The sequence below is a fragment of the Sphaeramia orbicularis genome, chromosome 16 (genome assembly GCF_902148855.1).
Source record: "Sphaeramia orbicularis chromosome 16, fSphaOr1.1, whole genome shotgun sequence".
NCBI lineage: Eukaryota > Metazoa > Chordata > Actinopteri > Kurtiformes > Apogonidae > Sphaeramia > Sphaeramia orbicularis.
The window spans coordinates 19,872,984-19,900,853 of NC_043972.1; the positions used below are offsets into that span (position 1 = coordinate 19,872,984).

Here is a 27,870-nt window from a genome sequence, read left to right on the forward strand (position 1 = left end):
CAGTCATCTTTAAGTTCATATTGTTGAAAATCCTATTGTGGCATTGTTTGTATTGGATAAACTATACGTCTGAATCAAGGTCCCAAAGGAGGCTCAAATTTTTGGTCCGATTAGTTTTGCATTCACATTGTCATTTTGGTAGTTTTATAGGTTATAGAAAGGTTTGTAGACAGGAATGTATTTGATGTCACTGTTTTTTTAAAAATATAAGCTACATTTGAACTTCTACCATTTTCTGTTCTGACATAAACCAGAGATATTTAAGGTGCAACTGCATTAATATGCCAATCCTGTATTGAACCAGTGATGCTTTTCTAAAGTTATAAGCTCAACTTGCCTCGATTCGGAATGGCTTTTTCTATTGCATGAGAGCAGGGAATACAAAATATTATCAGAAACTATTTCTCGTATACCTTTGCTGAGATTCCAGGTGAGCCACCATCATACTAAACATGATGTAAAGTCATGCAGACCACAGACTGACTGATCGGGAATCATTTCTGCATTAATACCTGTGTATTTCATCATGTTACAAAATTGGATATTAAGTGAAGCTTGATTCAGAGAATTCTGCAGGAAATCATCATAAATGTGATACCATCTTATCTGATCTGGACCAGAGTACATGATGTCAAGACCCAGATATTATGCCTTTTACTGCCACAAATTCTTCTGAATCTGAGGTAATCACAGCAGATATACCCCACCCTATAGATAAGGACTGCCTGGTATTTAATCACACATATTTAGATGAAGGTAAGAAAGCCATGTCTATGCAGCGTATTTTAATTTACACTGGGAAAAGTATGTGTTCATTAGAAACTCTATCAAACTTTATTGTCCCATGTATCTGTACACAACAGATAGTCTTAAAGAGAAGAGTCCACATTCCTAAAATCACTGTGTTTTGTTTTGCTCAGCAGTGTTTGGGTCTGATAGTATTAGTGGTTAAAGTGGTAGATAAAGGTGAGCAGATTTCATCATTTGGTTCAGCCTTTTTTTCCCCCATTCTGACAGTTGTAGCTCAAGATTTTCTGAAGACTAAATACACTAAAATACAGCCATTGCTAGATGTAATCACACACGTTTTTTGGAAATGTGATAAAATAACTGTGTTTTGGGAAATGGTATGTGGAATACTAAAACAAATAATGGGGTATGAGATTCCATTGTGTTGTGATGTTCTGTATTTGTGTAACTTATCTGATGGAAATGTAGCAGGAAACGACATATACATGGTTAAGATACTTTTGGTGGCTTGCAAAAAAGCTATGACAAGGAACAGGGGAAGGACAGAAGCACCAACACAGGACCAATGGATTGAAATTATTGATGGAATATATGCAATGGAAAGGGTGACTCAGAGACTGCGACAACAGGAAGCACAAATGGACAAAAAGTCGAATAAATGGACTGTTTATAGAGCTGGGAATGATGGAAAGAATGGATAGGGCTGTGCTGAGGAATGTGTGATGCGACCAAGCAATGTTGGTTTGTTCATTTTTTGTTGTTTTGTCAAAAATGTGTGAATTTCAATAAAAACTTGAGTGACAAAAAAAAAAAAAAAAAAATACAGCCACTGCTGAGTGTGCATCTGATTTCCCCTCCTGAATGAACAGTCTGAACAGTTTAAGACCTGAACCAGTTTGACATAAAACCTCCAGATGCCTGCAGGCTCTGACTGTTGTAAAAAGTGTTAAGTGAGTTAATGCTGGAGTGTGTGTGTTAAGATGCAAAATTAGCCTGTTAAGTAACAGCGTAGATCATGTTACACCATGCCAGTTAATTACTGACCAAGAATGTGAAATATGTTAAGCTGTTTGAGTTGAGTTACATATATTTGTTAACTTACCCCAGCATAAACGTTTAGACCTAATTTCTAGATGTTTAAAAAAAAAAAAAAAAAAAGCTACAATATTTATGATAAAAGGCCATTTCTGACAGTGCTTTGCAGTCTTTTTCTAGTAGGATTTCTTTCAATCCTGCAGTAAACCTTGATACATGGTGGTCTTGGTAGAAAAACTTCTGTTAAAAGACAAACACATTCCATCACCTCGCACAGTATTAACTATAACACATAAGTGTTGGTATAGTATGTCATATGCTTATGGTGCCAATGTTGTCAACCCATCCCACAAACCAAACCAAAGTGACACCCAGCCCCTCCTCAGTGTCATCCAGTCTCTTGACATCTGCAGGAACATGACACCCAGAACACAAACTAAAAGTAAATCTCCTCATCAGCTTTAACCTTATGGATCATTTTTGCTTCTAGACAGTTCCATGTCATTTTGCTTCCTCTCAGACACAGGGACAAAGTGTACCCTAAAACTTTATTTTTTCATCCCTTATTTTGTTGTTTGATAACCTGTGGATGTTTATTTTGTTTATACTTCTTTTAATTAATAGAAACGTACCACAGAGTATAGAAGAGATGTACTTAAGCACATAATAATAATGTAAAATCAAGGTTATTTCAAGTTGTGTCTCATTTCTTATTAGTGTTAAATTCTTTTACTTTGTGAAACTAAAATATAACAACAACAACAACAACAACATGATATTATGACAGCTACCCTGATCTATAAATAATCAGAATCGGCCAAAACTCATCAGGTGACGCCTATGTTAACAGCTCTGGTTAACCCCAACATTCTCACACATTTAATACACATCTGTACTTATCTAAGTGAGAACATACAGCTTCCACTATTGCATATCTATTCTGTAAAAACACGGAAACAAAGAAAGACAGTCTCATTGTTGGACTGACAACTATGCGCTTGTTTTTAAAATGTTTTCAATGAATGAGCTGTAACGTGCTCTGCCTTCAGTTTAGGAGAAAAAACACATAAAGTAGGAGAGTATGTCATTTTAAGGCAGAAATACTTAAGACACAGTGAAAAACCAAACACACTCCACATGTAGAGGCACATACCCACTATGTGTAAATGGATATTACTGTACAGTTTAATGTACGCAATGTTCTTCAGATGCTATCTTCTTTTTTACAATGTCTTCATTCATACCTTATATCTTAAAAGTGATAATGATAAATTAAGCAGTAACAGTAGGATTATATAGTTTAGTTTAACACAATAGTACAAACTTTTCAATATTTTTGGTAACTACGCGATACTATTAGATTCCTCTGTGCAACATTTAGCTTTACATTTCCAGTGTGGTCAAATATCAAACTATACACACACAAACACACACTCTTACCTCAGTCTGTTGTCTTAGCTAAAACGGGAATGAAGAAAAGATTGTGTGTCTGTCGAGGGTTTTTATATCTGCAGCGAGCAAGAGGGAGGGAGGGGGGCGTTGCTTAAAATAGATTAGACAACATAATCCACCCCCTTTACACACATCTACACAAATACAAACACACACATACATACACAGTGACAACGTCAGCTGACCAATGTCAACACACACTAAAAAAAAACAAAAAAAAAACAAAAAAAACAAAAACAAAAAACAAAACAATAAAACCACACATGGTATACATAGACGTGGAATGAATCCAGTGGAGAAAAGGTGATATTTGAAATCTACCTTGTTCCAGTTATGTGACCTTTGACGTTAGGGGGGGAAAAAAGGAATTCTTAAAAATCAATCAGAGTGGACAGATGCGCTACAGTGCTACTGCTGACCACACACATTTTAACACACAACACACACCCCTCCCCCTCAGCTGTAAATAGCCCAACACTGCATGAAAGGGTCACAAAGGTCAAGGTTCAGTGTGAGCGTCAGGTCTCACAATAGTCAGTTACACAGATATGACCCAATCCAACACACATGTGACTAATGAACATACCTTGTATATCGGCACGCAGGCCTAAAACATTGTCCTAATCTTATCTCTTCATGCTGCTGTGGTAACTTTAAGTAAAAACAGGCTAGTTGCAGCATCTGGGCTCATTTACAGATGTGTATGTGGGCCTTTCCTATGGAACAACAGTATTCAGGTTAAACGGGTTCTTGTATGAAAGCTTCTGCGCAACACAACACACTGTATCCACGACATAACAGCAGCAGGTACTGACTCTTTACAGTGTGTATTTCCATTGTTATATGTCTGAAAACAGGAATATTGTGACATGTCCAAATCCTTCACATACATATAGGAATGTCCACTGACTAAACAAACAGAAATATGAAAAAAATAAATAATCTGCAAAGTTTATTATAATCTGCATGGACTGTTTATGTACTTATGGTCTTTTAGTCTGGCTTTTGTTTAGTTTTCCTTAGGTTCCACCTTTAGCTTCTCTTGTTTGTACTTCATCTCGTTTATTAGTGCTTGTTAGATTTATGTTCTATTCCAGGGGTGTCAAACTCATTTTAGTTCAGGGGCCACATTCACCCCAATATGATCTCAAGTGGGCCGGACCAGTAAAATAAGAACAATGAAATTAGTAAAATTACATTATGACAAGGTTTACATCTACAACGTTTCCTTAAAAATCTGAATAACATGAACAACTTGAAATGTCTTAAAAAAACAGTGCAATTTTAACAATATTCTGCCTCGGTTTATCAGTTTATCCTTTACACATGTGCATTACAACTTACATTACAATTACAAATACACAAAACATTTAGTAACAGGCAGAATATTGGTAAAATTGCATGTACTTCACTTAAGACCTTTCAGGATGTTCATATTTAGGTTATTCACATTCTTTTGGAAAAGGATAGTTTGTTAATATAAACATTTTCACGTGATTTTACTTTTTTACACTAAAACAAAGATAAATCTGCAGGTGTCATTATTTAAAGGCTATTATTATAATATAATACTGGTCTGATCCAACTGACATCTTATTAGTCTATATGTGGAACCTGAATTAAAATGACTTACGCCATTGATTGTTAATATCTTCAGTGTAATTTTTGCATTTCACAAATTCATCCTACGGGCCACACTGGACCCTTTGACGTACCAGATTTGGCCCCCGGGCCGCATGTTTCACACCTGTGTTCTATTCTAAATCAGTATAAATATTGCTGAAAACTGGTCTGAAAAGTATTTTAAGGTTCACTGCAGAGTCAAAATCTGAGGACTAAACTACATTACGAATAGATTAGTTTCAGACTGACAAAGCCGGTTAAAGAACTGTTAAAAACCAGTAAATACAGGTTAATTCTCTAGTCAGTGCTCTTGACCACAGCGCTGATGATGATCTGGAGTTGGTCCATGAGTGCCTTCAATGGCAGCTCACTGCTCTTAAGGTGTGCTGTGTACTAATGCTAACTGCTAATGCTAATTCTTGGTGCCAAGTGTATTGGAATGCGTGAAATATGGACACACAATTTCCCAAAGCGGAAAATAAAGTTTAACCTTTAATGTTTTAAGAGCACAGAAAATGTAAAAACATAACTGAATATTTGACTTATCTCAGTGACACACAAACTCCTTGCTCCAGTGTGTTGGGGTTTCTCATTTCTTTTGCTTTTTTTGTTTTCCATTTTCCTTTGGTTATTATTTCATTGCTGTTTTCTAAAATGTTGCCCAAATAAGAGTGTTTTGTCTTTTTTTTTTTTATTTCACTCTACAATAATACCCTTGTCTCAACCTCCTCCACAAACTTTGAGATGAACTGGCTCAAACGTTTCCTCTCCATATTCATGAATTTGGGCTGAGAAATTGTTTTAAAAACTACACTCAACATTAAATCCTCACTGAAGTCCTGAATTATTCTTGGCTGTCCTCCTTGGCTTTGCCCTCTGTACGTGATGTTGCTGTACAGTTCTGAGTGGAACGGAAGACGAGACGACCTTCTTTCCTCTGCTCAACTCAGATGCTTCACATACCTCGTCTGTCAGAAACTAGGCCGACGCTCTCCTGTTACACTTCACCATCATAACATGTTCCTGCTGTAGGGCGGCCTCGCAGAGACACATCCACCAACTGCTGACCAGTTTTAGACGCACATCTCCAAATTCTGAGGAATGTTATATTTCCAAACATGCAAGTTTTCACCTTTAAAGTTGAGATGATATATGTGCATAAATGTAACACTTTTTCTTGAGTCACCCAGACTAAAAATGAAACTATGACTGACTAACATTTTAAGCCTGATTGCATTGTCAGTTTTGTTTTAATATTTGGAACGTGAGACCAGTCCTTTTTTTTTTTTTTTTTTTGAGCCAGCATCTAGTGGCTGTCAGTGGTATTACACTTACAGATATTTACAACCTCTCAGTGCCACGAGAGCAAGTCCAACACAACAATATACAAAACAACTATAATCAATAAATGTTGTATTTTGTCTTGTTTTTGTCTCTTTCTTTTGTTATCAGCACAGTGCAAAGACAAACACACTGAACTCTGGATCCTCCTGAGCTGAGATCATGTCATGGACTGGATAAAAGAAGTAGATGCAGCCAGAGAGGTGTAACCCAGAGTTTTTCACCCTTGGGGTTGGGACCTCACATGGGGTCGCCTGGAATTTCTAGGAATTGATAAAAAATACTAATAAAAAATATATGGTGAGTTGAGAGACAATCCCAATACATAAAAGACATGACAAACTCTGAAGCTGAAACCGAAGCACTGTGGTACTGTTTATCTGTCAAATGTTCATTGTGGTCAGTTTAAGATGCTGCAGCTCTTTCATAATTCAAAGTCTGAGTTCTTGTTTGTTCAGTATTAATTGTCAGCCTTGTAAATCCAAGCTGGACTGACTGTACATATCCTGACCAAGGAAAATAAAATTCTCACTTTGTGCATTAAACTACACCTGGCGTTTCTGCCTCCGTCCATAATAATATACATTATATAGACTTTCAAGGACTCACCACATACAAGCATTTAACCCCCCCCCCCCCCATCTCCGTCTGCCTCACAACATTCTTCTTCTCTTCCTGTCCCCCTCCCACAACCAAATCCATTGAAAAGTTCCATCACATGACCATGTGTACTGTGTTTATAATGTCTTATGTCTTATGTATGTCACATATGTGCTTGCATTATCTTCACTGTAATTCTTTCAAAGGATTTGTGTTGGGCGTATGTGCATGCAGCGACCGGCAGTGAGCAAGAGCTTGCTGCAAAACAAATCTACCCACGGGTATAAATAAAGTTACCTTGAACCTTGATAGCTTAAATGTCATCTAAAATTAACATTTATTTGCAACATAGTATAGCAAACTATTACATGATCAAAAACAAATTGATTTTTTACAAACAAAATGTCTCAGTTTTGAATGTCTGGGGTCGCCAGAAATTTGTGATGTTAAAATGGGCTCATGAGCCAAAAAAGGTTGGGAACCACTGGTGTAACCCATTGGTTTTTGGTCTGCTGTTTTAAAGCCTCAGGTCGGCTTCGTCATGCCAGATGTGACTATAGTTAAACAAAAGGGTGAAGATGAGGAAGGTGAAACTTGCCAGGCTAATGCTATAGCTAACTTACTGGCTCTAAACACTGGTGTAACAAAATAATTTGGCGATCTTGTTAGTGTCACTTCCAAACCACATCTCAAGCAGAAGCGTCTATCAGAATAAAAATATGCTTTAGTCAAAACACAGATAAGTTATCGGCTGACAAAGCAAACATTAAGGTCTTCTGTTCACTCTGAAATCTAATCAGAGAAATAATTTACAAAAAGACTAAGTGCATTTGATAGAGGATCCAAATAAAGCAAATAAGACCAGAATGACTCCAGGAAAAACAGGCATTCATTTAGTATTTCTACAGGACACGTACTGGAATCAACATCTAGCAGCCATTACTGTTGTGTTCACTTTCAAAAGGCACTGTTTTTGCCCCTCGGCTGAACAAAGATGTAGGTCAGAACTCCAATCGTGTCTCCACCCAAAACTTGGCAGCCTGCTTGAAACTGCCAAACAGAGGCTTCATAAAAACACCGAAACGTGAACATGTTATTAAGAAAACTGGTTCTGCAGAGGTTCACCAAGCCTTCCCCTGCAGACCTGTCTGCTCTTTAGTAGAGGGTTTATTCTGTTAAATTCTTTATCCCCATTAGCTGATGCACAAACGACAGGCTAGTCTTCCTGGGGTCCTCTTACAACACAATGGTTTGTCACACGCATCTGACGGTCAAAACACCTATCTCTTGTCACATATTTATTTTTCTAGTTAAAAAAAATGCTCCAGATTATAGTCTGTGATGATGCAAGGACTGTGGAGGTCAAAGGGAATTCTGATTAGATTCCAAAAGTTCTAAAATGACATAAAAAAAACAAAAAACAAGTAAGAGCAAACATCTGTCACAGAGTTTAAGTTAAATTCCTTGGGGGGGTGTATCTTAGCATGTTGCTGCAGAGCTCATGGAAAATAACCATCATTGATCCAAGAATATACCAGCTGTCACACAGTCCATTCCATGTTCTCTCCTCCCTACACAAGTCTGAACAAAGACCACAGATAACTGAGCTGCTGTGGCCAGGCCTTGACCTGTTAAGGCCAAAGGTCATCAAAGATAAAGTCCAGAATCCTAGTAAGTACCTTGACCCTGCATCGTATCCTTTCACCGCCTCAAAAAATGTGATGAGTCAAGAGTTTCTGTTTTCCATGTGTGAAGGAGTCGTGTTTGAACCAGAAACACAGTCAATAAACATAACATGCACGCAGTTGAAAACCCTCGGCCTGACTTATCAGGTTCACTACTACTGCCCCCAGTGGCCTGATGTATCAGTGCATGACAAAGTTTTTGGACAGATGGACGGACAACCAACTAATGACAATACCCTGCTGGCAGTAGTTGGTTTTCCAATGGGTCTCTGTACAAAACTTTACCGATATTTAATAAATGTCAAAAAAACAGAAGTGCGTAATGTCGGTTTTTCCATTAAATCACAAATGCGATGATTTGTCATGAGAAATCATTCCGTAAACATGGCAACGAACATAAATATAGTGTTGATTTACAGATATATTCATAATTATTATATATTACCCCTCTATCTCGTACTAAATTAAAAAATGATTGGGTTTCCTGGTGTGTCAACACATACTGCGACATGTTTCTTCTTCTTCTCCGCTTGTTGTAACGTCCGTCAACATCCGTTTTTTTAATTCACCTGACTCTAGTTGCAAAAAAAGGTCTGTCCATTGCAGTTTTGCATGATATACCATTTGAGCTACGCCCAAAAAAACAACTCTTGCCAGCACAAAAACTTTTAATCGAAAAATGAGACTTCTGGCAAAATTGTCGTTTTTCAATTCGGTAAAATTCTATGCGCAAGTTATATTTGCGCAATTTGAGGGTCAATGGAACAGGGACTAGTGTGGCTGAGGGTAAAAACCGTTTTTACACAAAATAACAGGAAATTATAAGATAAATCCACAGTTCCTCTGCTAATAGTATTGACTGCTACTAATATGTCGACTACTATTGATACTCCTGCAATGCCTGGTGCTGCTGACAACGACACACAACATACAGTATGTTTGCTAAAAGTTCACTGGCACTGTTTGATGGGAAATGGGTTCTTTGAGTAAAACAGCCATATTCACGATTTTTATTTGCTAACTGCATACATTACTGTGCAAACGTCATAGTTCACCTTTACCTTTGTTGTTTTTGCAGGGTTGAAATGAACATGCATATTACTCTTTGTCTTTTCTTCAGATACAAGAAAATACAGGAATGTGCACAGCTTCAAAAGACACACAAAAAACTGATCTAAAAGGGGTCTAAAGGTTAAAGTGACTATTTAGTGTGACCCCTGACCCCATGACAAGAAGCAGAACAAACCATTACAAACATCTGACATGTGTTGAATGAAACCTAGTATAAAACATCAAAGAATGAATGCAATAAATCTCAAATTGTCTGAATGAAATGAGTCCAACAGGAGGTCACACTAAATAAAACCATGTTAGTTCACAGAAGCTATTTATCCCCTGAAGCTGTTGTTTCTAATGCCGTACATATTTCCCGTATCTCCAGATTGAAGCTTAATACAGAGACAGAGAAATGCACGCGTGGTCTTTAGAACTTTACAAAACCAACAAACCTAGTGTTGGACTAGGACTTTTGCACAGTCCTGTATGCTGGAGAGATTTACAGCTACAAAAACATCTCTCCGTCAGATGGTAAACATATGCCAAGATGTGTTTCCTATTTTTTAAGTCCAGTTTTCTATAAAACTGATGGTCAGAGGTTATCATATAACTTGGGAGAATTGTATTAAATCGTGGATATTTTTGGCCAACTTAGTATTTTTCAATCAATAATTCAGTTCAGTAAAAAAAAAAATAGTTTAACAGAGAACAGATGTCTTTGATCTTTAACTACTATTTTCTTTTTTTTCTAGCTAAAAAACCCCCCAGAGTAATAAGTGTAAAAAAATAAACAAATAAATAATTGGATCAAGCTGAAATAAACATTTCAGAGCCTGGAGTGATGCAAGTCTGGACTTTTACAGTGGTATAAGTAAAAACACACTGTTAGAAATGGAAGGGTAAGCTAGATTTATAAAACAAGACAAATCAAAAGCATCACAAACTACATTTACACGCTCAAAGTATTCCAGTTTATGCCCTTATTCCAAAATACAATGAATTCAGCCTCCCTCTTTCATTTCATCAAACACAGGTTGGCTTTCTTCACATTTTCTCATATTCAGAGGCTTGTTCATGTCGCCTTTCATCATGTTTAATAGTAGGTTTGTTTCTCCTCTTAGGCAGAAATCTGGACTTTTCCTTTGAGCATCTTTACTAGAGAGGATCTTTGTCTTAACTCCAGCTGACAGCGGTCTGCGGTATGAGACACATAATACGAATGCATAGCAGCGTATGCGTGCAAAGAATCCTCGTAAAAATGGGATAACATTAGCATTTCCCACATGCCTTGGTCGTTGAACGCTCATTTTGGAAAAACGTCTCATTCAGAATATCCAGATGGAAGATAGTGTTGACATGACACCGATTATGATCAACTGGGAATAGTGTCTGTCAAACTCACTGCAAAATAAAAAAGGGAACTGGTATTATTTTATCTTTAATCTTTTATCATTCAGTTTGTTTCTTTCTTTGTTTGTTTGTTAACACTTCAGCAGCAAAACTATTGGTTCAATTCATACCAAATTGAGTTTATAGATTGCCAGTGACTCAAAATAGATTTCATTACATTTTGGGAAAGGTAGATTAAAGTTCAAATTTTTGATGACTTTTTAAAAAAAATCTTCACATTTACTTATAATGGGGGAAATACGTGCGAGGGGCTGAGTTTGTTGTGCCTGGCACCACTTGTTTTTATTGTTTTCATAGTTACTGGCACTCAATATTATAACTGGAAATAAAATTTGATTAATCACCTGACCCTTATATTTCCAAAAAACTTGGATTAGTTTTATGATTACAACAAAATGTTATGAATAAAATGAACCCGACTGATCTGTGAATGTTAGAAGACCATCTCAAAGCCATCCAACATCTCACAAAGACAGTACCACTTGGCCACTGTTTCAGTAAAAGGACATTGAAGAGCTGAACTTTTATAATTAGCAGTGATGCATAAATCCAAAGCTCCTATTTTTTTGTTTAATTGCTGTGACAGTGACCTAGCGTCAGTGCAGTTTATTGTTAATCTGTATGACTTTCATACAGGGCCTACCAGAGCAACAGAAGACACACCCACAGGGGGAGTTGCTTCAGTTGTCATGTGACAGCCATATGTCAAAGCTGATAACACAGCACGGCTATGCAGGAAGTGCTGGTCACTCCTGTTAAGGTTCAGGCTTTACATTCTGGTCTAAACACAGACCTGTCCTGTGAACTATGTCTTCAAACGGATTTATTTCCTAATTAATGCAAGATTTAAATCTTGTTTCTTGACTTTATTATGTAGATTTCACGTCTGCTATCAAATAAAAAAAAGATATGACATGTTTCCAAGAATTTGAGCAGATGAGCAGGGCAACTAATAAACAGTGAGCATCAGAGTGTGTTGTATAATGTAAGGCCCATTGCAGGCTCATAGTACGAACTTCATAAACAGATACGAAAAATCACTGTCCTACTACTACTTAATCTACACTCAACTTGATGAATCTGAATCCCTAAATGAATCCCTTTACTTAATATTTTTTATGACTTGCATATTTAAATTTTTTTTTTTTCCAAACATCACATCATCACACATCTAATATTAACATTAGAGCATTGCATTGGTAAATTACCCCACCCACCCATAACAAGAAGGGGTCTTCAAATCAATATAGTGGCTTTTTATCTAACGCACATTGACTTTGAGTATCCATGTATATAATATACACATTCACCATAAATATCTACACAGAGGTGTCTAATCATAATTAGGGGTGTGTATTGGCAAGAATCTGGCGACACAATACAAATCAAAATACTAGGGTCACGATACGATATATCGTGATACATCATGATTGTGTTAAAAAGACAATTTTTTTGTTAGTTTCTTTTTTTAAATAATTATTTCCTTGAGAATTGAATTACACTGGAAATATGCACAAATACTGAACACATTTTTATTTGATCACAACAGGATCTAATGCTATGTCACAAAATGTTCCTGTGTTAAAACTGAAATTATGTTTTACAGACATTACAGTTTAAGATCCTGTTCAAATGTTCATATTCTATTAGTTCATAACAATTTTTGTGCAATCCCAACAAAGGAACTAATATTATTTAACAAAAGAGTGTTAAATAATAATAAATAAAATATAAACAAAAAAGAAAAAACAAAAAACCAAAAATGAACCTCCAAAATATCTGCATTTAAATAAATACCTAAAAATATCGATACGGTACTTTTTAATATCAATACAGTATTGTGTCATGAAATACCGCGATATACTGCAGAACTGATATTTTCTTACACCCCTAATCATAATATACACACATACATACATCAGGCATATGATTATTGTCTTTTCAGCGTGTATCCTCTTGGTCTTCAGTATTTGAAATCTAAAGTTTCCAGGTATATGCTCCATTTCAAAATATAGTTTTCTGTCTTATCCTGCATCCTAGATGACATTTTTTCATATGCTGCTACTTTTCCCACTTCCGTAGTGCTTTCCTTAATATTTTAAATGAAATTCATGAAACCTTAAAATAATTCTAAATTCCCAAAAGCTCATTTTTGCTTTGGGCTTAGTGTCTCTATCGGTTAAAAACAACAAAACCAGAGGATTAGAGCAAAAACCACTGTTTTTAACCTCAGATAAACTCAGCATTTCTCTCCATGATGCTGCTGAATTAAAAGCCTAAAATATGATTCTGAACAGTACAAAGGGAAAATTTGCCCTCTCCTGCCCTCCAGAGGTCAACAAATGAAACACATTTCAACAATACATCCCATCACGAATCCCAGGCAGTACATGGGACTAAACTGAAGCCTGAAAGTCACAGGTTTGTTCCGGCAGACGATGCTTCAAAGAACAGAAAAACCTCTAAGTGACTGACAACAGTTAAGATCATCCAAAGCCAGAGTGACAATAATCAGAGCAAAGAACCTCCAGAACTGTCATGAGTAAAATGAGTGTGTGTGATGTAGGATGGCACTGTTCTGACCACATTCACATCTATGCAGTAATTACTGGAGAAAATTGTTGATGTCTGTTTGTAGGACTGTAGTGCCATGATAATTAGGGGTGTAAGAACATATTGGTTCTGCAATATATCATGATATTTCATTTCACAATACTGTATCAATATTAAAAAGTACTGCATCAATATTTTTAGGCATTTATATAAATGCAGATATTGTGGAGGTTCATTTTTTTTTTTTTTTTTTTATATTTTATTTATCATTATTTAACATTCTTTTATGAAATAATGTTAGTTCCTTTGTTGGGATTGCACAAAAATTATGTTATGATGTTAGTTCTGAACTAATAGAATATGAGCATTTGAACAGGATCTTAAACTGTAATGTCTGTAAAACATAATTTCAGTTTTAACACAGGAACATTTTGTGATATGGCATTAGATCCTGTTCTGATCAAATAAAAATGTGTTTAGTATTTGTGCATACTTCTGGTGTAATTCAATTCTTCAAGGAAATAATCATTAAAAAAAAAAAAGAAACAAACAAAAAATTGCCTTTTTAACAGTATCATGATATATTGTGATATATCATATCATGATCCTAGCATTGTAATTTGTATCGTATCACCAGATTCTTGCCAATACACACTCATAATGATAATATTGTTGTGCATAATTCAGTTACTGCATTATGTATTTGTTGTGGGTTGAATGCTAAATTAGAAAAAAAATATTGTTTGATTCATGTATTAAGTTATTGATAAAGGTGTAAAAGCACTTAAGGGGTAGGATTAAAAAAGCTTATACTTCTTCCTACTCCAATTCGTTCATGCATATTCAGACATGTACTTGAAGATAGATTCTGTTCATTTAAATGTTATTTTGGTTTTGTCTTATTTTGCTGTGTTTTGTTTTATTTTGTTTCTTTGCATGTTTGAAATAAATAAATAAAACAAAATAAGTGACCAACGTTTATTTTTTTCCCTAGAACATATTTGTAGTTACACCAACCTCACAGAGCACAATAATAAGATCTAGATTAAAATCCCTTAAAATTATGATAAAGGTTCATACTGTCTTCCAAGTATAACTGTGTAAGTAATCCATTTATCCCCCTGTCTGATAAATGAATTAGCAGACTTATACATTTAACATTATGTTCCAAATATTCTTAATAAATTTGACATGAGTCTATTTCTGTCCAGGTTCCACCTTTTCAGTACCATGAAGAGCAGTATCAAACTAAAAAGAGCTTTAATAATTAGGAGATTAGCTTTAATAACTTAATATAATAATGTACAAATTCATTCAAAGACAAGGTTTTTAATAAGGGCTGAAAGTGAGAATTTCTTTAATTTCCTGTCACATAAGTGGGAAAAAATAGGCTAATAGTAAAAACAAATGAACAAGAAATAACATCAGTATCCATGCATCCATAATAACAACAACAAAGGATAAAATTACTAAATAAACCTAAACTACAGCAAAACAGGATTTGTGGAGATCTGTGAATAAAAATCACAAAAAGAAGGCCAACACAAACACTGAGCTGTTCAGAAATTCTTCCATATTACTACAATGACAGCTTTCAGACCAGACGACACTCAGTTTTACACTGATTCAACACTGTCAAGGTTTCAAATGAAATGAAGATTAAAAAAACAAAACAAAAAACAAGATATAAAAAATTTATTCTTGAGAGGTACAGTATTTAATAATGACAATGAGGGCTGTTTGTTTATGGATAATGTTGAATTGATAAATATGCTGTAATTATTGAAGAAAATCATTGAATTGCTGAGTCTGTTTGTATGACTGTACTGCCATTATTATATTGTTGTGTATAATTCATTTGCTGCATTATGTATTTGTTGTGGTTGAATGCTAAAATTAGGAAAAAAATGTATTGTTGATTGTTGTATTAAGTTAGTGATACAGGTGTAAAATCACTTGAGGGGTAGGATTAAATAAGTTTAAACTTCTTCCTACTCCTTTTCAGCCATGCAAAATTCAGACTTGCACATACTTGAAGATAGATTCTGTTCATTCAAATGTTATTTTGTTTTTGTCTTAATCTGCTTCCTTTTATTTTGTTTCTTTGCATGTTCAAAATAAAGAAAAAAGTAAGAAAGAAAGACAGAAAGTGTACACGATATATACTGTATATTCAATAAATACCAGAATGGCTATGACCCCTGACCCCAGGAGTGACTCCTCTAATGATGTTCAGAGTAATAAACATGTAGCAGCAGCAGCTTTAGAGGCGCAGACAAGCCTGGTCCACACAAAAACCTCTCATTAACAAACACAGCGGTTTTCAGGAATGAAGGGAAGAATGCTCCTGTTTTTCTGACATGATCAGATTTTAGCTGAGGAATGTGGATGTGTGATTCCTACAAAAGACACAACATGAAAGCCTGAGCGAGCTGCAGACTAACAGTTTCAGACTCCTGAGGTTCAGAGCGGATGTTTGTGAGTCTTGTGCTGTGTGAGGCACCAGTGATCAGAAGCAGATGGTCAACATTTTCCATGTGAAGGTCACATGAGCCTCAGTGGCTGTGACATTCCACAACGTAAAATACAACAAATCTCAAACCTTCTCAATCATGCAGTAAATGTAAAGGTCTGCTGTTTAAGATAAGTGCATCATAGTGTGCATGTGGTTTTATTTGTCTAAATGGTTAAGTTTTATAACGGCTAAAATTTACTTAGGGGGTCAAATGAGTGGCCATTTTTGTCCAAAAAAAAAAGTTGTAAGAAATGCATAGAACTGTGTTGAAATAATGCTAATCCATTTGTGCACAGACTACTGATATTATTTGACAGTGGAAGCTCTATTTTCAGAAATATTGGATTTTGAATAGCGCGTGTATGTGAAAACTTCTGCTGGTGGACAGACGTGACATTACCCATGATGCTCTGGTCAGTACCAGTACTTTATTAGTAATAAACTTATATATTTACTATTGCTAATTCTCCTCTTATTCATAAATGTTAGTATTGTGGATCTAAAACAATAACAGCTGACACAAAAACACAAACTGTGGCAGTGGACGGATGTGACATGGTTGTTACAGATCCCATCATACTGATGCTCAGCAGCCATGTCACCGTTTCCACAAATGATCCCTGTGCAAAACCTAGAATTATAATTATTTATTGTATAATTTATCATCATACTAAAGAGTAAATAACAATATAGAATTGTTATTTCTTTATAAAAATGCTTATTATTAGAAAACTGTTGATTTAAAAAGTGACATGTGACATTCTTAATGTATGTATTGGTGTAACATAAGCAGGATGGATCAGCACCATACTCCATATTGCAACCTGTAAGAATAAAACATGTGATATGTAGTATATAATCTTGTAAGAAAAATTGGGGAATCTAAAAGAATAGAATATTTGTTTTTCAGGTAAAATTCAGTTAAAATATAACTTGGCCATTTGTGACATGAAAATGTAGCATTAATTGTGATGAAACTGGACATTTTTGACCTGAAAACATAGTTCATATGACCATCAACATGTTGAACAGAACTGAAATCCTGTAAATTTGCATAACTTGCATTTATCAACACAAAGTTCCTTTGGAGATTCACTTATATTGATTTCTTATGCACAAAGACATAAATAAGACCTCTAAGCAAATTTAGTAAATAATAAAGAATAAAGAAAATAAAGAAAATAAGCTCCATTAACATTTAAACTCTTACAGTGACAAACATCAACCTCCTCTGTGCTGAAAAAAGCTCAATCACATCCATCACGAGACAGAAATCACACTGACCATTTCTAACAAGGATAAATGCATCAACTGTCACACACTTTAGAATAACACAGTCCTTCCTTTCTTTAGTCCTTGGCCTCTCCTTTACAACAGTCCACTTTATTTCATCACCTGTACTGGATGAAAACATTACACTTCCTCCAATGGTAATGATAACAGAAAGGCTGTCAACACTCAAAGGAAAAAAAATGCTATGACATAAATAACCGTGTCACATACATGGTGTAATCACCCGTTTGAGATTATGCAAAATGATCATGGGCAGCTCTAACAGTTTCAATTCACTGACACAAAATCTGCACAAATGCTGTATTTTCATCACTATTTTCACAGTTTTCCATCAGTTGACCAGCCTTTACACTGGCTCGTCATGTCCAGAATGTCTATTAGTACCTATGATTATGATAACTTTCCCATTTTAATAATAGATGTGATATCTATGTTTCTATTAAATCTCTTTTGTGCAGAAATGCAAGTTTCTGGTTGTTTATTGGGTGTACTGCATTAAACATAAACACAAACACACTACTGTTAGGTTTAGAGGAGGGCTGCATAATTCAGTGAAAATAGATTTGGATTATTGTGGGCTGTAATGCAATTTCAATCGGAGTGTACTTGCTTGGATACAAAGGACACAAACTTAAATTAACAACAACAACAAAAATATTGTGCAGTTGTAGTTTTCAGGGGTCAGGATTAGAGGTCGAGCAATATGGGTTTTTCCTAAGGCCGATGCCGATTTTTAACAATTTGGTCAGCTGATGGCCGATATCTATAACCGATTTTTTAGCCGATATTCAAGTCTGTTTTTTTTTTTTTTAAAAAGCACATTGACCGTAAAACACAACTGAAACACTCAGATAATTACGATTTGTATGCAGCAATATAAATAAAATTATTAATACACATACACATAGTACTCTTTTAACATTTACTGAACTTCAAGTGCTGCCCACACAGGTGCCTGATCAAATATCAACTTTCAAAAAAAAAAATTAAGGCCGATGATCGATATTGAAAAAAAATCAATATATCGGTCTACCTGTAGTCAGGATCAATATTTGCACCTTGCCCACAGTGCACAACTTGCTGCTGTACAAATGGTTGTATCTACTAGTACTGTATAGGGATACATCAATTGTTATTTTCTGTCATTTGCATAATGAACAGATAATAGAAGAAAATGAAAACAATCGTTGTGATTCTTTGTATAGTAGTTAACAGTCAGTACGGTCAGGGTGAAGGCTATTAAAGTCTGAAACTGTGCTCCAATATGACCTTTATGCCTTTTCTACTCAGCTCCATAACACATAACACACATGCCAGGTTTGCTGGCTGTACACTTTGGACTGATATAAGACAACGACTGCCTAATAGGAGTGTGTATTGGCAAGAATCTGCCAATACGATACAAATCACAATACTAGGATCATGATACAATATATCACGATATATCATGATACTGTTAAAATGGCAATTTTTTGTTTTTTTTTTAGAAAAGGAATATTTCCTTGAAGAATTGAATTACACCAGAAATTGGCACAAATACTAAACACATTTTTATTTGATCAGAATAGGATCTAATGCTATATCACAAATGTTCCTGTGTTAAAACTGAAATTATGTTTTACAGACATTACAGTTTAAGATCCTGTTTAAATGTTCATATTCTATTAGTTCAGAACTAACATCATAACATTAGTTTTGTGCAATCCCAACAAAGGAACTAACATTATGTCATAAGAGTGTTAAATAACAATGAATAAAATATAAACAAAAAAGAGAAGCAAAAAACCAAAAATGAACCTCCACAATATCTGCATTTAAATAAATACCTAAAAATATCGATACAGTACTTTTTAATATCAATACAGTATTGTGAAATGAAATATCGCAATATATTGTAGAACCGATATTTTCTTACACCCCTACTGCCTAAAACGGTCACCTGCCAGGAAATTCACAGTGAATCTAACAGTGAAAGTCTGTCTGCAGGTGCACTGAACACTTTGGCAGCAGATGAATGTGAAAGTGACGACTAAAACTGGGGGAATCCCTTTTGATAATGGACCTTATCAGACCTTATGTGAGTGTTAAACTGTGTGGGCGTGTGTTCTATGTACAGTATGCAGGTGCACATAAAGGCGGAGCCAAATACCTCACACATGAATCAGACAGACTGTAAAGGGTAAACAGCAACGCCTTATGTTTCCTCAACTTTCACCCAAATCTACAGCCATTATAAAATATAAGAACTGCCTGTACAATAGATGGATCTCAACATTAAATTAATACAAATATAAACAGCTTTCAGTAGCATAATCATACAAGTTCTTTCTTTAGTGAGGCCAATTTTTCACATTTTTCTTGTCATTTTGCAGCTCTTGTTTTTTCCAGCACTGATGGAGCACCTTGACAGTCCTGTTGGATGGGTTACAGAGCTGGACCTTGTGGACGTGCTGTGTTATCTTGTGTAACCTGCATGCTGCAGATTAACAACAGACAACGGCAACAGCAATAAGCTATGTAGTGGACAGAAAAGAGGCTCGCTGACGCAGACAGTCAGCTGTCAAAGCTTTCTGCTCTCAAACAGAAAGCTGCTGCTCTTTTCTGTTGGAGCTTGTGATGACCTCTAAAAAACAGCTGCTGTTTTAGGAGCATCCACGCCTGCGTAGAGCCCCAAGCAGTCTGACTACAGTTAACATCTTAAAAACACAGTGTCTCACTTCCTGTCAAGGCTTTCATAATAAAAGTACACACCTTTAGACTTGAGCCTGCAGCAGTAATAAAACCAGAAGTGCCAACTCACCTGGAATTCTGAACTTTTCTAGCTGATGTCATTGAATTTTTACTGGGCTTTGAAAAATCCTGCACCTTTACTCATTTTAATGTTACTTTTTCTGTTCTAAATGTTTTATGTTTGTCCCTCTGATATAAATTTCACCACTATTATGAGAGATTTAAACCTTGCCAGCTCCTCATTTTCGACTGGATTGGACTGAACATCCAGGAAAAACTAAGGATCATTTGCAATATGTATTCATGGAAATATCTGTTGCTGAATTTTTATTAATGTAGTTCTATTAAATCTATAATTTATTTAGTCCTGCATTAAAAAAGTAAAATCTGAGTGTTTTCTAAAACTTCTGACTCTATGCTCCATATGTGAAGTGATATCCATCGATTATCTAAGAAGTTACTGCAACAAGAAATATTTTAACATGTATTTTGCCTGATTCCATGACCTTATGAGATGTTTTCACAGATATTTTTTCTCTGGAATATCTATTTATCAACTGAACTATGAACTGAAAAGCCCAGGTGAGTTTGTCTAGAATGACATGAACAGTTTAAGTTAAATCTAATAATGGACAACAAGGCTGATCTGCAGATATTCTACTTGCTTATTCACCAAACACACAAATATGCTGAAGCCACAATAGCTTCTTTTGAAATCATTTGCATGTGGTTGTGTCTGTCTGATGCAGCCATACTGTTTGAAACACAAAGACAATTTTTCTGCAATTATTTCATAATATTTGAGATGGTATAAAATTTTAAGGTTGTCTGGAAAATTTTTCCACCACTGAACGTTCCCCCAACATACAACAACACTGTAATAAACAAAAATAATCACAAAATAGCCCAGATTTTTCTGTGGGTTTGTTTGACTTGGTAAGTCGCGTCAAAAGTGTGTCACATTCAAATATTGTCACCCTTTCCTTAAAAATAAAAAGGAATTTGAAAGTTAAACATTTATAACTAAATAACATACAATACTCATGAGATATAAAACCAGTAACACAACAAAAATATCCCTAGTACTTCGAATACGCAGTATTATAAATTTAAATTTAAGTCAGGGGTGTCTGACATGTGGCCCACCAAAAGGGTCCAATCTGGAAATAATTACACTTAAGATATTAACAGTCAAGGGTGTCAAAATCATTGTATTTCAGGTGTGACGTACAGCCCACTTCAATCTCAACCTATAGATAATGACAACTCCAAAATGTTCTATTTGTGCGAGTGTAAAAGCAGTAAAATTACAGGAAATTATGTGCATTTACAACCTATCAAGTCTTATAAATACGCAAACGTGCAGTTTTGACAATATAATGTTTGTTACTAAGTGTTTTTTGTTTTTGTAGATCCACTGTGAACTGTAACTTGTAATACCCATGTGTAAATGATAAGCTGAGAAATATATTAAAATTGTTAAAAAATAAATAAATAAATAAATATATATATATATATATATCTTTTCAGGTTGTTCATGTTGTTCACATTTTTTATAGGGTAGCAGAACTGCAACCGATTAATCGATTAGGTGCTTGAAGCCAATGCAAAAATTCCCGATTCGATTAATCGACTCGAATTGATTGAAGGGAGATATTCTATTGCAGTTTTCCTGAATTGGAGCTTCTTTGCGCGTCACAATAAGCGTCCGTGTGAAACACAACAGTGGAACCAATGCTTAACAGCAGAGAAATGAAGGAAACAAAGCTTTGATTCAGGAGAATTGTGGTTGAAAGATTTTTTTGGATCACTTTGAGTCGATTAATTGGTTGCAGCTCTATAGGGTAGTTTGTAAACATTTTCAAAATGTAATTTTCTTTACAAGTTATTATTATAATTATTATTATTGTTATTATTACACTGGTCCACCAAATTGAGCTACATGTGGAAGCTGAACTAAAATGAAGTCTGACACCTCTGGTTTAAGTGAATCACTGTGGTTTTATTTTGTTGTGTTCAGTGTCTACTCTGGTTTTATTTTGAAGGTCATTTCCGGTGTGTGGCCGTATGTATGTGTTTTCTGTGGGTGTATTTAGAGTGTGTCTGCCTTACTCACCATCTCTATTATCCGTGTTTTCTTGCCCGCTCGCTTCTTCTTAGCTACGATATACTGGGCCAGAACCACACCGCCGAACAACGCGCACACGCTGGCACTGGCCGCAGCTCCGACCTTCACCACGGCCGTCCTGTCCATGACGGTCGGTCGGCTGTTCCCTTCTCCGCTCACTCAGCCCGCCGCTCGCGCACTGCCTTCCCGTCGTGCCCTCCGTCAACGGTCGGCTTCCTACTGGTGCAAACTGGCAGCCAAAGATCCTGTGTGCGGGACGAGACCTACTACTCTGCAGTTAGCTGTTAGTTAGCGCACATAAAAATACTGTCACACACAATTATATTAGCTGGGACTTATGTGACTTTTAATGTAATTATGCTATTTGTTTTATTATTTAGTGTTCTAAATTTAGCTCAGGTTTACTTCTCAGATAAAAAAATAAACATGTTATGTCGCCATTAACGATCTCTGGTTTTAAATGAAACGTAACGTTGGGCACATACGCCATCCGTCAAACTCAAACCAACACTACACATTTACAGAAATATAATTATTGATTGATTAGTTGATGTATTTATTTCGAATATGAATGTCAAAACAGAGGGAAATAAATAAACAAAACACTTAAACATAAAGCATATATTACCAATTAGAAAAGGAGTGAGAAGAAGCATAACTTATAAACTCCCACCCCTTCTCCTTAAATAATTAATAACAGTAATAATCTTCCTAGTCTAAGCATATCTATACTATATGCTATAATATGACTGATACTTATTTAATAATTGGGTTTCTGGCTTATAACAGATATATAAATCTAATTTTACCTTTAAATTAATTAAAATGATAAGCTAGACAAAGTTATTAACTTGTTGAAAATCTGTGGCATGTAAGATAATGCTAATAATCATGAAAGAGTCAGATTAACACTATTTCCAAAGGCATATGAATTTATACACATCTTGTTATATATCATGTATGGAGGAACTGTCTATTTAAGGCTGAATACGCACATGTATTTACAATTTTCTCCATCTCTGCCTCAGTTTTACTTTGCCTCTGGTTTCCCTTTTCAAAGTAAAGCACTCCCAAATAGCAAAATCATTATGGCTTAAATCTGGCCCAAAACTGGCATGCCATTTTGGCAAGGTTCTGGGTGGATGTATGGGCCCTAAATGGCCCAAATTAGGCAAGCCAAAATCAAACCAAAAGGTAGCCAAAATTCACCCAAAACTAATTGTGGACTTCCAAAGTATAGCCATAATGGTCCCAGAAAAGTCCCAGATCCCCACAATCCAGCCAAAAAGCAGCCAAAACTGACCCAAATGGAGGCCAAAATTCACCCAAAACTAATTGTGGACTTCCAAAATATAGTCATAATTGTCCCAGAAGAGCCCCACAATCCAGCCAAAAAGTTCCTAAAACTGACCCAAAGAGAGGCTATGCCAAATGATTGCTCCTACATTAACCCCCCCCCCCCCCCCCCCCCCCCCCAAATGTCTATTGCTATGCTAACTGCTCTATTTGAAAAAAACAAAAACAAAAACATGTATTTGGGAGAAAAAAAGCAAGATTTAAATCATTTCATATTTTTATTCATGGCTCCTGGAACTGTCTGATGGACCTTGTTAATCTTTTGACAGACTCTCAACAGGCACACAAAGACCACTTAAAAGCAGAATATAGGCAAAAAAAAAAAACATACAAAAAGCAGTCTACAAATAAGACATGACATCACACACTAACATTATCATACACACAATCATAGGTTTGGTTTGCACAGACAAATTAGTTTCCAAAGTGTGTCAAAGTTAGGAACTGTTGTATTATAGAACATATTATAGAACATGTGCAATATTAATTGTGCTCCTGGCTGGATCCTGGTTGGGTCTGCCTGTGTGTGTGTGTGTGTGTGTGTGTGTGTGTGTGTGTGTGCGTGCGTGTGTGTGTGTGTTTGTGTCGATCTGTCTGTGTGAGTGTGTGTCTGTCTGTCTCTGTCTGCCTATGTGTGTGTGTCTGTGTGTGTGTCTGTCTGTGTCTATCTGTGTGTGTGTGTGTGTGTGTGTCTGTGTGTGTGTCTGTCTGTCTTTCAGGGCCCTCTTGTGAATGTTACTCACATCACTGTAGGCCATTTTGCACTGAAAACAAAAAAAGAAATTAAAGGAAAAACAATTAGTTTTATTGAAGAAAAAACAAACAAATAAAAAATATTAATCCATAAACAATGCCAAAAAGAGTATAGAAGATACATAATATGCTAAGTGTATATTTTTTTTAGAGAAACATACTAAAACTAACATGGCCTAATGGTGGAAGAAAAAATAGTAGTGGTGGGGTTTACATTTCAGTCTGACTATATACACGGCTGTTATCATGTTAGCTCGTAGTGTACCGGTCTTCAGCTGCTCTGGGCTCCAGAGACGGAGCAGAAACACATGCAGTGGGTCGAGAGTTTGATCTGACAATCAGAGCTAAACCACTTGTGAAGCCCCTGCAACCCACTTCAGTGGGCTCGCGGTAGGCCTTCCACCCTTTCCTCTGACACTCAGCCACCAGGTCAGTATACATGGCCTTTTTCTGTTTCAGATGTCATACACTGACTGGACTAAGAACTTAAAGTGGTGTGACTCTTGTCTTCCAGACTTCTGCCCACGTGATCTGCATACTCCCACTTGGTCCAAGCCCCCTGCTTGGACATGCCTACCATTCTAATGAAGTGAGCTTTCTCCACCTCGGCACATACCTCCTCCTGGATCAGCTTCCACTTCTCTCTTCCGCTGGCTTTACTGTAGCTAGGCTTTGAGTTGCTACCCAGCCTGGCCCGCCCAGTAGCCACTGTGCCCACCAGGATGCTGTGTCACAACCTTGCCCCCACCCATTCCACTGCATCCTGGGCATGCCTCTTCCATCCTGTTCTGACCTCTACACCTGCAGAGGAGACCTTGGAGCCAGCAGGATCTCTGTAGAGCAGGACTTCTCTGACTCGGGTGACCTTGAACTCCTCTGCCAGGCTGCTGAAAGGAAGGCAAGGCAAGGCAGATTTATTTGTATAGCACCATTCATACACAGGGCAGTTCACAGTGCTTTACAAAATGGAAAAGAGACAGGTTAAAAACACACAATTAAAACATAATCAATAAAACATAAATAATAATCAATTAAAACAAAGTAAAAGACAAGAGTGCAGATAGAAGCCTTTCAGTTGTTCTATGCACAGTTGAATAGAGATGTTTTCAGCCTGGACTTAAACATTGTCACAGTAGAGGCCTGTCTCACACCATCAGGAAGACTGCACATGGTGATAAGCAAAGACCGGTGGCCTATGATTCTACTAAACTGGATTCTGTTACTAGATCACTGTCACCTTGTGTTCACTCCGTTATAGCAGTCCCTATGGCAGTGCAGGCCTCGGCCTCAGCCTCAGTGGTTCTTTTTCATGACCTCACTTTAAAAGATCCACACGCAGTAGCTATTATTTTGTTACAAAAAAAATAGCTTATCTCTCCCCATCACAATATTTATTATGCATGGCAGAGTTGTTATCACAACCTAATCTAAAGATTGAAAGGCGTGCGATCCTCAACCCCTCTACGTTACTACCATAGATTGATGATGACCCACATGATTGTTTGACTGAGATCCAGCATATTCTGTGCCAAGATCTGACCTGTTTAACATCCCTCATCCACAAGCTGACCTAACCATGTTTGTTGGTGGTTATACTAAAATGAACCCGGAGGGCACTAATGCTACTGGTTTTGCAGTAGTGACACAGGACGAAGTACTTATGGCTAAATCCCTGCCTAAACATTACTCTGCACAGGTTACTGAACTTGTTGCTTTGACTGAAGCATGCAGGTTGGGGGCTGATAAGATAGTGAATATATACACTGACCACTAATATGCTTCCTCCACAGTACATGTGTTTGCTCAGTAGTGGAAAAAACAGAGGCATGGTTACATCTACTGGTAGACCTATTACACATAAGGATTTGATCTTGACTTTGTTAGATGCTATTCAGCTTCCCAAACGTGTGGAAATTTGTAAATGTGCAGCCCACACTCATAGAACTGACCCTGTTTCCTTATGAAATCACATAGCTGATTAAGAAGCACAACTTAGTATTTGAAGTTTTAATCTGTGCTGATCAGCCATCTCATACTGAACATCAGGTTCTAAGAGATATGCAACACACTTCCTCTGCTAGTGACAAAGCAGATGGAAGAGCAGATGAGCTCATTTAAATGAGAAAACAGGCCTTTACACGAGACCACAAGATAAGACTATCTTGCCACACATCCTATTTAGACATACAGCAGTTTTGAGCAATGGGCTCTGTCATGTCTCAACAGCAATTTCGTTGTACTCGTACAATGACAAAGAGATTCTGATTCTGATTACAAAAGAAAAGCTGTTTACGGCCTATGGTTTTTCCAGTTATGCAAACATTTTTGTTTATCATGTCTGACGTGCAAGACACAATCCTCAGGGGAATTTGAGGCCAAAAAGAGGAAAATTTCCATTTCAGCACATTTGCATGGATTTTATTGAACTGAATAAGAGTGAGGAAAAGAATTACTGGCTGGAAATAATTGACCCCTTCCCAAAATGGATTCAAGCCTTTCTTTGTGCTGCTTCAGATGCAATATCAGTGGCAAAAACAATAGTGACTGAGATAATACTAAAATATGGGATTCCTGAGAAGACATACAGTGATAATGGTGATAATGATGTTGTGAACAACGTAATCTCCCTGATGGCACAGACACTTAAAATAGACTTGAAAAATCATCGTGTTTATCATCGACAATCAGCAGGATTGGTGGAATGATATAATAGCTTGATAAAAAGTAAACTGAGAAAGACTATGGAGGAAACAGGCAAATCTTGGCTTTTTTGTCTTTCATTGGTGATACTGAACATGCATGACCCCTACCTCAGATGGATTAACTCCTTTTATGATGATGTATGGGAGATCCTATAGAAGCCCACAGTTAACACTATTTTCCAGAGTGGAGGAAGAGAGTGAACTGACCTTATCAGAGTACATGAGAAACATGCTAATCAATAGAGAGGTCTCTTCTGCTAACTCTGTTCCAGGTGACCCGGTGAAACCAGATGACCCAGCTGTTGAACCAGGTGATTGGGTCCTTATAAAGATAATAAAGAAGAAAAATTGGGCCAGTCAAAAGTGGAAAGGTCCATACCAGGTCCTGCTGACCACACTGACGGCACTGAAAATTGCAGAAAGGACAAACTGGATTTACCTTTCAAACTGCTTAAAGGTATAGGAGTTGTCACGGGACAGACCAGGCTGAGAACCCATAGAGCAGGGGTGTCAAACTCATTTAAGTTCAGGGGCCACATTCAGCTGAATTTGATCTGAAGTGGGCCAAACCAGTAAAAAAAAAATAACATAATAATATAAAAATAATGTCAACTCCAAACTTTTCTCTATATTTTAGAGCGAAAAACAGAAAATTTACATTATGAAAAGGCTTATATCTACAAATTATCCGCTCAAAAGATGTGAATAACATGAACAAATTGAAAAAATAAGTGTCATTTTAACAATATTATGCCTCAGTTTTTGTTATTTACACATGTACATTATGACTTACAGATCACAGTGGATCTACAAATACACAAAAGATTTAGTAACAGGCAGAATCTTGTTAAAATTGTATTTACTTCTCTTAAGACATTTCAGGTTGTT

The 27,870-nt window shown here is 36.4% G+C and overlaps 1 protein-coding gene across 3 annotated transcripts in view; it reads right to left on the reverse strand.

Moving 5' to 3' along the window:
- Positions 1 to 22,373, reverse strand: part of nt5c3a (5'-nucleotidase, cytosolic IIIA) — a 29,311-nt gene extending 6,938 nt beyond the window's left edge. The window contains exon 1 of one of the 3 annotated variants that reach the window (XM_030157475.1): positions 22,160 to 22,373. In XM_030157475.1, the coding sequence (XP_030013335.1) occupies positions 22,160 to 22,297 (138 nt within the window). In that variant the 5' untranslated portion in view covers positions 22,298 to 22,373. Of the gene's footprint in view, positions 1 to 3,225; positions 3,255 to 22,159 lie in introns of those variants that run through there. The other 2 variants (XM_030157474.1, XM_030157476.1) reach the window with 2 other exon arrangements.
- Positions 22,374 to 27,870: the final 5,497 nt, after the last annotated feature.